Source organism: Crocodylus porosus, unplaced genomic scaffold (genome assembly GCF_001723895.1).
Source record: "Crocodylus porosus isolate Cpor-Errol unplaced genomic scaffold, CroPor_comp1, whole genome shotgun sequence".
In the NCBI taxonomy this organism is placed as follows: Eukaryota; Metazoa; Chordata; order Crocodylia; family Crocodylidae; genus Crocodylus; species Crocodylus porosus.
Window position 1 is genome coordinate 232,060,715 of NW_017728886.1, and position 13,428 is coordinate 232,074,142.

Consider the following 13,428-nt stretch of genomic DNA (forward strand, 5'->3'; position numbering starts at 1 on the left):
CAGTGAGTCCTTAGCCAAAGCCAGCGGCAAAAGTAGAAGTGGTCAGCTCTGCTGGTGTGACCAAACATGCCTGGCTGGAATCTGTCCAAAAAGCTATCTATAGCAGCGTACAGTCCTGCAGAGACAACTCTCCACTCACTCTGTCTTCAAGTTACTTCTGGCTTTGTTTCTCTTAGATATGGCTACAGAATCCTGATTAAACCAAGAGATTTCAAACAAAAAACAAGAATTTAAAAGAAAGCCCACGCAAGTACATTTTTCAGTTTTTTAAGCATATTTTTCCCTTTTCTCTTTGTAAGCAGTTGCTTGTGTTTTGAGCAAGAGACTTCCCTTTATCTTCCTTTTCCAGTAATGCTAGTAACTATACCTGACAACCAAAACCCAGGAAAAAGCCAACCTGTTTAACGGGTACTTTGTGTTGGTTTTTCATCAACCCAAAGGGACCACCCTGCCTAGCATGATAGCCAGGGTGAGGGTGAATTTATACCCAGCATCAGTGTAGACCTTGTGAAGGAACATGGAGAGGCTGAACACCTTCATATCAGCTGGTCCTGACAAATTGCACCCCAGAGTATTTAAGGATCTGGCAGGAGTCATGGCCCAACCACTGGCAAAGATATTTGAAAACTCCTGGCACCTGGGTGAAGTACCTGAATATTGGAAGAAGGCCAATGTGGTGCCGATCTTCAAGAAAGGAGGAGAGAGGAGTTGATCCTGGGAACCACAGGCCAACCAGCCTGACCTCAATCCCTGGAAAGATTCTGAAAAAAAATATCAAAGAGACTATTCTTGACAAGATGGCTGATGGCAACATACTGAGGGACAGCCAGCATACTATTAGGGTGACAATATTTGTATCTTGGGGAGCACTGGATTTGCAGCTGAATAAAAGCTTTAATCTGTGGCTCAGCAAAGCTGCTGACCACAAGGCAGAATAATATATTAAAGGTAATAAGCAAGCATTTTCTTAACAATATAACAGTGTTGTAAGTTATATAGCTCTTATATATCAGATTTTGGTTATGAATGCTTATGCTAAGCCAGCCATTTGCTTATGCTATGAAACCATCTTAACTGTGTGAACCATTTTTCTGAAAAAGAAGCAAGTGTGTCTTTGTCAGTCTGTGTGCTGTGAATGAGGTGAAGTCTTAGGAATGTGGAGATGGTACAACACGGGACTGAAAAACAGACTCAAATGTAAAAGACAACATGTAACTGGTAACAGAACCTGAGATAAACATATGCAAAAAGGTGAGTGGTGATTGGTGAAGAGGCCTGCAGAAGCTTCCAGGTTTTGGTCAAAGTCCGCTCAGTGACTGAAGAAGTGGAGTCAAGGTCTTAGACATGCACTCATAGCAAAAAACCCCATGTAAATAAGTTAAATACATAGGCAATTCCATGCTAATGAAACAAACAGTAAACAGAGCCAGAGCTTAAAATGGGAAGAACTAAGGGTGGAACAAAGGAGGGACAAAGGTGGAGTAAATGTTAATGAGTGAATAAGTATGGAAAAAAACTAAAGTTCACTGCGGCTCCCCAGTTTCTTTGGGAGCTAGTCCAAAGCTGTCTCCATTTTGAATAAAGCTGTTGCAAGCAATGTGTGCTGGTGTTTGCTTTCTGAGCAACTGGGTCATCGTCTCCCTAGACATTGGGCACCACATGGAGTCAGGGTCTAACAATAACCAGGTGACATATCACCTGAACAAGGGAGAAGAGATTGACATCATATATCTGGACTTTTAAAAAGCCTTTGATCTGGCATCCCATGTTCTCCTCATGGAAAAATTGGGCAACTGTGGCCTCTGCTACACCACAGTTCAATGGCTGGGGAATTGGCTCTGAGGCTGGACCCAGAGAGCAATGGACGGCAGAGGTGAATCATCATGGTGTTTGGTGTCCCCCAAGGCTCTGTCCTTGTACCTGTTCTCTTTAACATCTTTATCAACAATGTGGATACTGGTGTCAGAAGTGAACTGGCTAAGTTTGTCAATGATACTAAACTTTGGGGTAAAGCGTCCACACCTGAGGATAGGCTGGTGGTCCAGGCTGACTTGAATAGACTTAAAAAGTGGGCAGATACAAACCTGATGCCATTCAATACAGACAAATGCAAGGTACTCCACCTTGGGGAAAAAAACCCGCAGCATGCTTATAGGTTTGCCAGTGCTACTCTCACTAGCATCATGGCCAAAAGAGACTCAGGTGTCATGACTGACCACAAGATGAACGTGAGCCACCAATGTGATGTTGCAGCCGGTAGATCAAGCCAAACTCTGGCTTGCAACCATAGATGCTTCTCAAGTAAATCTCAGGATGTCATCCTCCCACTGCCTTGGTGAGGCCGCAGCTGGAGTACTGCAGCCAATTCTGGGCACCACAATTCAAGAAGGATGTGGAGAAGCTTGAGAGAGTCCAAAGGAGAGCCACGTGCATAATCAGAGGACAAGAAAATAGGCCTTATGAAGAGAGACTGAGAGCCATGGGACTCTTCAGCCTGGAAAAGTGCAGGCTCAGGGGGGACCTGTTGGCAGCCTATAAGTACATCAGGGGTGTGCATCAGGATCTGGGGAAATGCCTGTTCACCAGAGCATCCCAAGCAATGACAAGGTCCAACAGTCACAAACTCCTCCAAGACCATTTTAGGCTGGACATAAGCAAAAACTTCTTTACTCTCTGAGTCCCCAAGGCCTGTAATAGACTCCCTCCAGAAATGGTGCAAGCACCTACTCTGGACTCCTTTAAGATGCATTTAGATGCTTATCTTGCTGGGATCCTTTGACCCTAGCTGACCTCCTGCCCTTGGGGCACAGGGCTGGACTCAATGATCTTCTGAGTTCCCTTCCAGCTGTAATGTCTATGGAATCTATGAAATTTAGTGCAATTTATGAAGCTTTCCAGTTTTTTTCTAAGCTTAAAAAGTGCATTTTCAAGGAGAACATTCCTAAGGGTTTACTTTGTTGAGTTTTGTACAAATGGGTCTGTTCATTTTTATCTCCATTGGCTTTAACTTTAATAGCCTGAGAATGTCCCTTTAATATTATTTGCTGGGCATGTCTACCTGTGCAATTATTGCAAAACAATAAACTCCTGCACATATCACGCTGGAGTTTATTGCTCTCAGGCACACTGTATGAACATGCATTTAGGACCACAGCATGTTAAGCCTGGTCAGAACAGCCCCGGCTAGCAGGAGTTGAGCCTGACTCAACATGCTGCAGAGGGGCTGGCTGGGTGGGGCATGAAGGTGCTCCAGTGTGGGGTGAGCCAGCAGGCAGCCCCTACACTGAAGCACCCTCATGCTCCAGCCGCCTTGGGCACCGTCTACATATGCACTGCTGTGGAGTTTTTCACTCCACAGCAGTGTAGTACTTGTATTTACTGTAAGTACAAGTCCGATCCTGTGGAGTTTATTAATTTACTCTAGCCTAATAGGGATGTGCATGTAGATGTGCAACATTTAATGCAGACATAATTAATCTACTCCACTGTAAATGTCTCGTGTAGACATGCCCACTAGGTATCAGGAAAAAAAACTTTTTCCTTCCTTCTTAGGTGAGTGTGCTTTCTGCTTAGACAGAACGTCAGGACTGGTGCAGTACTATGTGGTTACAGATTAGTTAAAAAAAGATCAGAATTATGTAGCTCATTAACAAGTCTCAGAGCTTTGGTTTAAGGTACTTCCAGTAAAGTGGGACATAGTGGACATGTATACAAGTGCAATTAGTGCTGTATGGGTTTAGTCCACAGTAATTTACTATGAGTTCTCCAGCCGCTCCTCTGCCATAGTGACCAGGTGGTCCAGCAGCTGGGTCCAGTCCTTGGTCTGCTGCTGCCAGGTCTGCTACATACAGAAGGCCCTTGCCGAGACTGGTGCTGACCCTGATGGCACATCCCCACATGCAGCTGGTGGCTCTCCCCCACGTGCAGCTGCTGGAGCTGCAGAGCCAAGAGAAGGAGGCTGTTTGTGAAAGTTGGCAACATTTCTGAGATAACATGTACAATACCAGGGGGGCTGTGCACTGCCCGGCCTCAGATCAGGGGTCGTGTGCCCACAGGTGCCTAGGGACCATGCTAAGTCAGCCAGGCAGGTGCCTACCAGCTGAGTCTCTCATCCCCGCTTGCTCCACAGGGGCAGATGAGCCGCTGGGTGCTTGCCACAGACAGTCTGCCTTTCCTGTCCCCTCCCCAGCCTGGGACATTTTCCTTCTGTAGGCCAGACCATCTCTTCTGCTGCCAGGCCCATGGCTCACGGGATTGAGTGGCAAGGAGCTCACAGCTGACTGGGACTCAGAGCTGCTGGCACCTATGCCCTCTCCGCAGTGGGCCTCTTTGGAGGGGAACCCTGAGGCCAGCCTCACCCCATGCCAGCCCTGTACCCTGAGCATGCACCCAGCTGCTAGCATCCTGGAGGGACCAAGGGGTGCCCAACTCACTATGCCCTGCTGATGATGATTTCCATGGTGCCCCAAGCACCCCTGAGAAACTGGTGTAGGACCCAGAGCTTCAATGGTGCAATAGGCAAACCTGCACTGCCCCACAACATTCACCACTGCTTGGAGGGGTACCTGTGCCTATGCTACATGCCTCTGCCTCCTGCAGCCAAGGATGACATTGCCACCAGCACTGATGTATTTTTCTGCATGTGGGAGGTCTGTGCCTGCCTAGCTGAGGGGGCACAGGCTGCTTAATAAAGTTTGCACTCCCTCCCACTTCCCTGCATGCTGTGGGGAGAGGGGAAGAGTGGGGGGACTCCAGGGCACAGGTTCAGCTTGGCTGGGCCAGGCAGGAGCAAAGGCAGGGGCAGAAGTGGGGAGGGCCCTTCCCCCAGTGTGGGGCTTACCAGGTGGTCATGGCAGGAATGCCCAGTGGCCCAAGTCTGTCCCTGCCAGTAGTGTCTTGAGATGTAGGGAGGACCTGGAGCTGCTGAGGGCAGGCGATTCCATGGCCAGGCTGTCCTAGGCAGGGCTGTGCACCCATAGTTGATAGGACAGGTACTAGCCTCCACTGCCAGAACCGCTGGATGATGCTGGGGGAAGGAACCATGGTGGGATGGGCTCCTGGCACTCCAAGGGGCCCTCTCTGGCTGACACCTTGTTGCAGCTGCTAGGCCACAGCAGAGGCTTGGGCAGGCTGGTCGTGCTAGAATTCATGGTATGGATCCAGCCAGACTTCTGGGGCATGAGGATGTGTTCCAGCTGCCGCATAAAGGGCATGGCCTTCTAGCAAGCCCCCAACCAGTGATTATGGTCAGTGACACTGACCCACTGTGCCCACAGGGCCTTGACCTTTATATGGCACTGGTGTGCTGACCAGTCATGCCCACGCTTCTCCATGCAGCCTGACAGGCCCTCATAGATGTGGGTGTTGGACTGCTGGCTCCAAACAAATTGGTTCAGGACCTCAGCCTCACCCCAGCGCACCATGAGGTCTGTGGTCTCCTCCTGGGACTAATTCTGCCCCTGGAAGGCACTGTGTGCCATCAGGGATGATACCAGTGTGGCTTCTTTGATGGCCCTCATGGACTGCATGCAACAGTCTGGGTGCTGGCAGGCCTGGGCAGGTGCCTACAGCACCCAGCACAGGGGCCAGGCTAGTGCATGGCATGCACCCTTTCCAAATTCACAGATGATACCAAATTATGCGGTAAAGTTAACACACCAGAGGGTAGGGAACAAATCCAGGTGGATCTGGACAGGTTGCAAAAATGGACGCAACACAATAGGATGCACTTCAATAAGGACAAATGCAAGGTGCTGCACCTAGAAAGAAGGAATCACCAGCACTCTTACAGGCTGGGGGAGTACCTTCTCAGCAGCACGGCAGCAGAAAGGGATCTTAGAGTCATTGTTGACCCCAAGATGAATGTGAGTCATCAATGTGATGAAATGATCTGTAAAGCTAACCACACTCTTTCTTGCATTAGCAGGTGCATGACAAACAGGTCCAAGGAAGTGATACTTCCCCTTTATGTGGCATTGGTCAGGCTGCAGTTGTAGTAGTGTGTCCAGTTTTGGGTGCCACACTTCAAGAGGGATGTGGACAACCTCGAGAGGATTCAGAGAAGGGCCACTCGTATGGTTAGGGGACTGCAGGCAAAACTCTATGATGAGAGATTGGGGGGCCTAGATCTCCACAGCCTCTGCAAGAGAAAGCTGAGAGATGATCTTGTGGCTGCCTACAAATTCATCATGGGAGGACAACATGAAATAGGACATGCCCTGTTTACCAGGGCACCCCTTGGAGTAACTAGGAACAACAGCCACAGTCTGATGGAGAACAGATTTAAGTTAAACATTAGGAAGAATTTCTTTCTGGTAAGGGTTGCAAGAATCTGGAATGGGCTTCCAAGGGAGGTGATGCTGTCCCCTATCTTGGGGGTCTTTAAGAGGAGGCTTGACATGCACCTAGCTGGGGTCTTCTGACCCCAGCGCTCTTTCCTGCCCAGGGCAGGGGGTCAGACTTGGTGATCTGCTAAGGTTCCATCTATGAATCTATTAGACAGGCCAGCAGTGGGCCTGAAACTAATGCTGGGGTCTAGGCAGGCTGCTGCAGCTGACCTGGGGCCACTGGTGAAGGATCTGGTGGCCAGAGGCTGGCTGCCGGTGGCCCAAGGCCCTGGGATCACCACAGCATTTTTATGGGTAGGCTGGGTAAGGCAAAGAGCCACCCCAGCCCCAGGGCTGGAGAAGTCCCTGTGGTCCAGGAGCCAGCTGAAGGGTGGCCCCCTGGTGGTGGGGCTGGCTGGGAGCAAATTTGCTCCGGGTTGGCATCTATAAGTGTGGTAGTAGCTACTACTGTAGTAGTAGTAACTACTGTTCAGTTAATTTGCTACCTTCAGGAAATTAATCACAGAGTAGACTAATTGACTGCGCAGTAAGTGTGTGCATATGTAGATAGCGACACTTTACTGTGCAGTCAATTAGTCTATGGTACAGTAAAGCATCTAGTTTAGACATGCCCAATATAGCTATATTTTTTTCACCTCCCTCCCCCACCACAATTTTTCCTTTGAATTGCAGGTTTGTAGCACCTCCAAACTTCTCAAAGCAAGATTCAGTTGAAAATACAGCATTTTCCCTAGATCTTTGGTGAAATTATGAAGTTCCACATGTTTGAGTTAATATATATGCATAGGGAAATGACTTAAAATGTACAGAATTTAGCAAATTCTATAACATGAGTTTGATATTTGTGCAAAAACTCAAAGCCAGGTAAGTTCAGTAGAGTTCCAGTTTTTTCTGAGAATATTCTTTCTTACTAAACTTGTAGTTGGCAGGTAATCAAACCAGACAGAGTTATTGAACCCACATAGCTAGAATAGTTCTGCTGGCTGCCAAATTCAGATGTCTATATTATTAGACCTCTCTACCAAAAATGTGTACTAGATAGTTTTAAACTGATTTTATATACATACTAACTTGCACTCATTTAGTTTTCTCCCCTAAACCAAGACTGGAAAAGGGCACCCTGAGGATGGAATCAGACTGTTTGCACCAGTTAACTAAATCTTTTTTAAAATCTATTTAAGTTAAACTGGTGCAGCTTTCTTGTGTGAATAAACTGTTATACAGAATGTCTTCTAACACAGGTTGTTTGCAGCCGATGGAACTGCCTAGCCATTTATAGAAAATAGTGAAAAACGGGGAATTTGATCTAGGAATATTGTTTGAAGAAAGTGAGACAAATGTATTACGGATAAATGGCAATCTGATACCATCCCTGGCAGTGCTGGGAATACAGCAATTGGAGAAGCATCACATGATATTAGTGGTTTCTGGAACAGAATTTTTTACCAAGATTCTTTCCCCACCTTATTCATTGAAACCTTGTCTAAACAAGTATTGTAATGTGAACTTCCAAGGATGGCAGAGTAGGGTCATTTAAAACAAGTATGTTGTCCAGATACTCTTCATTTCAGAGGTACCCACTATATTGGTAAATTCAGAGGATTTACTAAATGATTCAGCAAAGTATAATTAGGACACAGGCCACTTGTGCCTGGCAGGACACACAGCTTGGAGACTGAGGGTCAGATCCAAATCATGCCCTACTTGCTAGTGTAGGGGGGAGCCGAGGATCATGATCCTTGGTTTGGTGGATCATTCAGTACAAGGTATAAAATCCCTTTGGTTCTCTCTGCCCAGCCTCTTTCTAGGATGACAATTAGCTGATTGTTGTGGACCAGCAACACATTAAATTTCAGGTACCACACAAATGAGTCACGAAAACGTTCTGTATTACACATGGAATATTTTTGTGGTTCATTCCCTTATGGTGCCTTATATCAAGTGCATGTGCACTCTTCCTATTTACGCTGCAATTAGCATATTAGAAAAGGCCTTAGTATGGGCCTAAGGGAACCCACTTAGGAATTTTTCAGCAGCACGTGGCATGGAGAAACAGAGGACTGGGAGGGAATGTGGAGGCAGGGTTAGCTGCCTATCTTGTCTATCATTCACGACAGCAAATATGACTTGACTGGCTATCTGCCACAAACTTTCTTTGTCCAGTTGGAAAGGTGCTGTTTTCATTCCCCTTGTGGGCATAGTGACACCGATTTGCCCTTCTGCAACTTGTGAGAGAAACTGTCATTGTTGTAACTGATCATCTAGTTAGAATGTATTTCTAAAAAATGGACATTGTAGAGATTGCCCCATTCTTTCCCCTTTCTAATTTAAATAATTTTCCTTGTCAACATTTCTCTTCCAGCACTGGGGACTTGCCATCTTCAGCTTCACATTCAAGGAAGGAAAAACTGTTTTAAGAATGGGACAGTCATTCAGGGTTAGTTTAAAAAAATAAGAAAAATAATAGATTTTGTAAACAAATTTTGGAAAAATGTGAAATGCTAGTAAGAATATTTGCATTGTTCTTTGGAAGCTGCTATGGAAATAAAACTCCCCTGCCACCTAAGTAACACCACAGCCTGCACAAGTAAGCATTCCTTAAAGCATTGTGGGCTGGGAAGCCATCTTCTACCAGAAAATTCAGTGGCTGGGTTACCAAGTAGAGTGAAATCCCCTTAGTGTCTCCATCAAAGTTCATAAAGTTTAGAAAACTGGAAAGCACCACATAGCTATTATTGAGTAATGAAAAGTCTGCCTTGCTGGTTATAGATACCCTGATACCCTGCCCCAAAGATACGCTGTGAAAAAAATTACTTAGTTCATAAATTAATTTTTAATCATCTTTTCTTTTGTAATCCTAGATCCAATACAAGGAAAGACATAAACATGTTTTACAAACATTGGCTTGGACTGAGACGGGACAGAGATTAACAGAAATCCAATAATGTAGTTATAAAAAATATGAATTGCACAACTTGCTGTCATGCTACATAATCAAAGTATGTTATTAATAAGTGAAACCAGGTTTTTTTTCAACTGCTTTAAATCTATGCTGCCACTGGACAAGTATTTTGGACACATCACAGTGGAAATAAGTGTTATTCAGGGTTAGAAGGAGAAGAACGTAGCAGTTTTTCAGATTAACCCAGTAAAAAGCAGTATAGAAAAAAACACAAAAGTGTTTGTAGAAGAAGGAGACAAGTGGCTGTTTGAGATTGGCATTGTTGGCAGAGAGAAGGGAACAGTGGAGAGAGATGCAAAGAGGTAAGTAGGGGAGGGCAAAGTTGTTTATTTGTGCTGTTCATTTACTTCCCTTAAGCTATAGAGTGTTTTATTCTATTCAAGTTGAGCTCCAAAGCTGTTCCTAATACTGTCTGTCTGCATTTTTCTCTTTGAATGTAGGATGGGCCTGCACACAATATAACATTATTCTGTAACATTCACAAATTCATAAAAACTGGCAGGTTGTTTGAACGTTGCCTTCACTTTAAAAACAATTCCACGTGACCCCATGCTGTCTACGTTGGGGTGGTTTAGCCACTAGTGTAAATGTGAGGGGGAAGTGATCCCCACCACAGCTGACCGCACAACACAGACAGTACTACCCTGTGCACCAAAGCTTCCCCTGTTATGCCTCTGTGTTTGTACAGTTCTTTGCGCAATGAGGCTCCAATTTAATTCTCTCAGTACAGGTGGTAATATTAGCAAACCTTTAGCAGGGCATCCAAACTTTATGCTTTCTTGTCTTCCAGAGCTCATAGTGTCACAAATTCCAAAATGGGTCTCTATCTTTGGCCCACTTAAAAGTAGATCACAAGTCAAAACTTTAAACTAATATGAAAAATCTGGCTACCAAATTCTACTCACTTATTGAGATAAGAAAAGTGACAGAGAACAAATTGTGCCAAACAAACTTGATCTCCTTTACTGAACAAACTAGCTAGGTGTATGAAGGCAATGCAGTGGATATAGCACATCTGGATTTCAGCAAGGCTTTTGACAAAGTTCCATATGACCTTCTTATAAAGAAATTAGAGAAATATGGGCTAGACAAAACTACTACAAGGTAGAGAGACAACTGACTCAATAGCTGCAAGCAAAGGGTAATTACAAATGGATCTATGTCAGAATGGTGGAGGTTTAGAGTGGAGGCCAAAGGGGTTTGTCTTGGGCCCAGTGGTACTCAGTGTGTTTATTAATTATTTGGATACTAGAATGGAGAGCTTCCTGAGCAAATCAGCAGATGACACAAAGCATGCTGGAGGACAGAAGGACAATTCAGAATGTTCTCAGTAGATTGGAAAGCTGGGCTACAGTGAATAGGATTAACTTCCGTGCTGATAAATGTAAAGTGCTGTACCTGAGGAATAATAATCAACAGCACAAATGCAAAATAAGTGACGATTAGCTGGATAGAAGCATTACAGGTAAGAACCTAGAATCCCAGAATCGTAGAAAATCAGGGTTGGAAGGGACCTCAGGAGGTCATCTAGTCCAAGCTCCTGCTCAAAGCAGGACCATCTCCAGCTAGATTATTCCAGCCAGGGCTTTGTCAAGCTAGGCCTTAAAGATCTGCAAGGATGGAGATTCCACCACCTCTCTAGATAACCTGTTCCAATGCTTCACTATCCTCCTAGTGAGAGATTTTTACCTAATATTCAACTTAGACCCCCCTTGCTGCAACTTGAGACCATTGCTCTTTGATCTGTCATCTGTCACCACTGAGAACAATCTTGTTACCTCTTTGGAACTCCACCTCAGGTAGTTAAAGGCTGCTTACAAATTCCCCTTCAGCCTTCTCTTCTGCAAACTAAATAAGTCCAGTTGCCTCAGCCTCTCCTCATAAGTCATGTGCTCCATCCCCCAAACTATTTTTGTTGCTCTCCATTGGATTCTCTCCAACTTGTCCACATCCTTTCTATAGTGGAGGACCCAAAAGTGGACACTACTTTGGATGTGGCTTCACCAATGCAGAACACAGTGGAATAACCGCTTTCCTTGATCTGCCAGTATGCTGTTAGCAATGTTCCCTCTAAGGTGTAGCGATCTATGAGTGCACCACTTCGGTCCGTGAGCGCACTTCTTTGGTCCTGCCTCCCCCTTCCTCTAAGCCTGGATCTGGACTACACTAAGCCTAATAGACTAGAATCCTCACGTAATGGATCCTCATGCAATGTATTTTGCAATAATCCTCCAAACACAAGACTGGGGGCTGGGGAGCGGAGCAGTTCCCCAGAGCCAGTAATGGGGACTCCCCATTCATGATGCAGAAATCTTATGTCATGGTTAGACAAAGTGCTTTGGGTAAATGGGATATAATTTACACAAAGCACCTTGTCTGCCTATGTCCTTAGACAAACACAGCTGTAACCAGCACCCCCAAAATGTATCATGGTTAGGAACGATTCCTTGCACCTGCTCCTTCTCCTCTGATGCAGACCCAGGTTCTGCACCATCCTGCTTTGCCCTGCACACCTTTCCCTGCTGCAGGTAACCAAAGTGAATCTAACCATGGTGCATCTGGAAGTGTAAACACTGACACTGGGAGAACTATGTGCTGTCTGAAGAGAAGTGAAATGTTAGGGTGTGCTCTTGGCTGCCTCGAGTTGCTGCAGCCTGCAGCATTTAATCTGAGATCTGGGGAAGACAAGCTCCGCACATGTCCCTGCTCCAGGAGTGAGGAAGGACATGGAAGCAGAGCAGTTTCCCAGAGCCAGCAGAGCCCACGCCACCCCCAGCCCCAGCCCCTGCCTCCACCTTGCCTCTGGGAGTGGGGAGGCACATGGCCTCAGGGCTGGGGTGTGGAGCAGTTTCCTGGTGGCAGCCCCGGCCCCCGCCTCCAGAAGTAAGGAGGCATATGGCCTTGGGGCTGGGGAGCAGAGCAGTTCCCTGGCTCTGGCAGAGCCCTCACTAGTCCCCAGCCCAGCCCCCACCCCCACCTCACCTTGCCATGCCGCGCTGCAGCCCAGCTCCTCTCTGGGCAGGTGCACAGCATAAATAAGTTTGTGCGCAGCATGGCATTAAATTGTGCGCAACCGCACATGCGTGCACCTTGGAGGGAATCTTGGCTGTTAGCCTTCTTGGCAACAAGGGCACACTGCTGACTCAGATCCACCTTATTGTCCATTGTAATCCCCAGGTCCTTTTCTGCACAGCTGCTGCTTAACCACTCAGTCCCCAGGCTGTAGCGGTGCATGGGATTCTTCCACCCTGATTGCAGGACTTTTCACTTGTACTTGTTGAATTTCATAAGATTTCCTTTGGTCCAATCCTCCAATTTGTCTAGGTCACTCTGAATCCTCGCCCTACCCTCCAGAGTATCTACTATACCCACCAGCTTGGTGTCATCCACAAAGCTGCTGAGGGTGCAATCCATCCCATCTTCCAGATAATTAATGAAGATATTGAACAAAACTGGCCCCAGGACCTAACCCATAGGTGTGGTGAGGGGGCAAGCACAACCTGAAAGTGGTAGGAGGGCAGGCACAACCCACAGGTGGGGAGAGCAGTCATGATCTATGGGTAGGATCGGGGGTCAGGCGTGACCTGCAGGTGGAGTAAAGGGGCCAGGCTAAACCCATGGGCAGGGTTGGGGGTGTGTGATCGACAGGTGGGTGAGGGTCTCCCTCCCAGTGAACCTACACACCCATCCCCCTCTCCCCCTACTGGGACTTATTTGTTCAGCTCTGGCAATGGTGAACCTGGATATAAGGGGCTGCACCCAGAGAGACTTGTGGGATGAGGCTTGAATGTGCTGGCTGGTGGGGGAGCAAGGGGCAAAATATAGACCAGTGTTTGTAGGGGAGGGAGAGTGGAAAGAACAGACCTAAGGCTTGAGCCAGTAGGTGGGTTTTCCCATCCCCAGGAGTGTGCAGGGGAAGTGGACAGGAGTTCCATGCACTGATTTGACCTAAATCAAATGAGTGTGATACTACATAGATCCAAGTTTATCTTAAACCAGGTTGTGCAATTTTTAGACTGGTTTGTGTGCATGGGACTTCTGTTCAGTTACAGTTACTTAGCCTAAGAGTCTTGGTGGACCACAGACTCAATATAAGTCTGCAGTGTGATGCAGCTAGAA

At 46.5% G+C, this 13,428-nt stretch overlaps 1 protein-coding gene across 4 annotated transcripts in view; it reads left to right on the forward strand.

Annotated features, from left to right (window-relative positions):
- Positions 1–13,428, forward strand: part of CPQ (carboxypeptidase Q) — a 362,296-nt gene that overhangs the window by 322,300 nt on the left and 26,568 nt on the right. The window contains exons 9-10 of one of the 4 annotated variants that reach the window (XM_019550886.1): positions 8,710–8,784; positions 9,415–9,627. In XM_019550886.1, the coding sequence (XP_019406431.1) occupies positions 8,710–8,784; positions 9,415–9,491 (152 nt within the window). In that variant the 3' untranslated portion in view covers positions 9,492–9,627. Of the gene's footprint in view, positions 1–8,709; positions 8,785–9,414; positions 9,628–13,428 lie in introns of those variants that run through there. The other 3 variants (XM_019550895.1, XM_019550904.1, XM_019550861.1) reach the window with 3 other exon arrangements.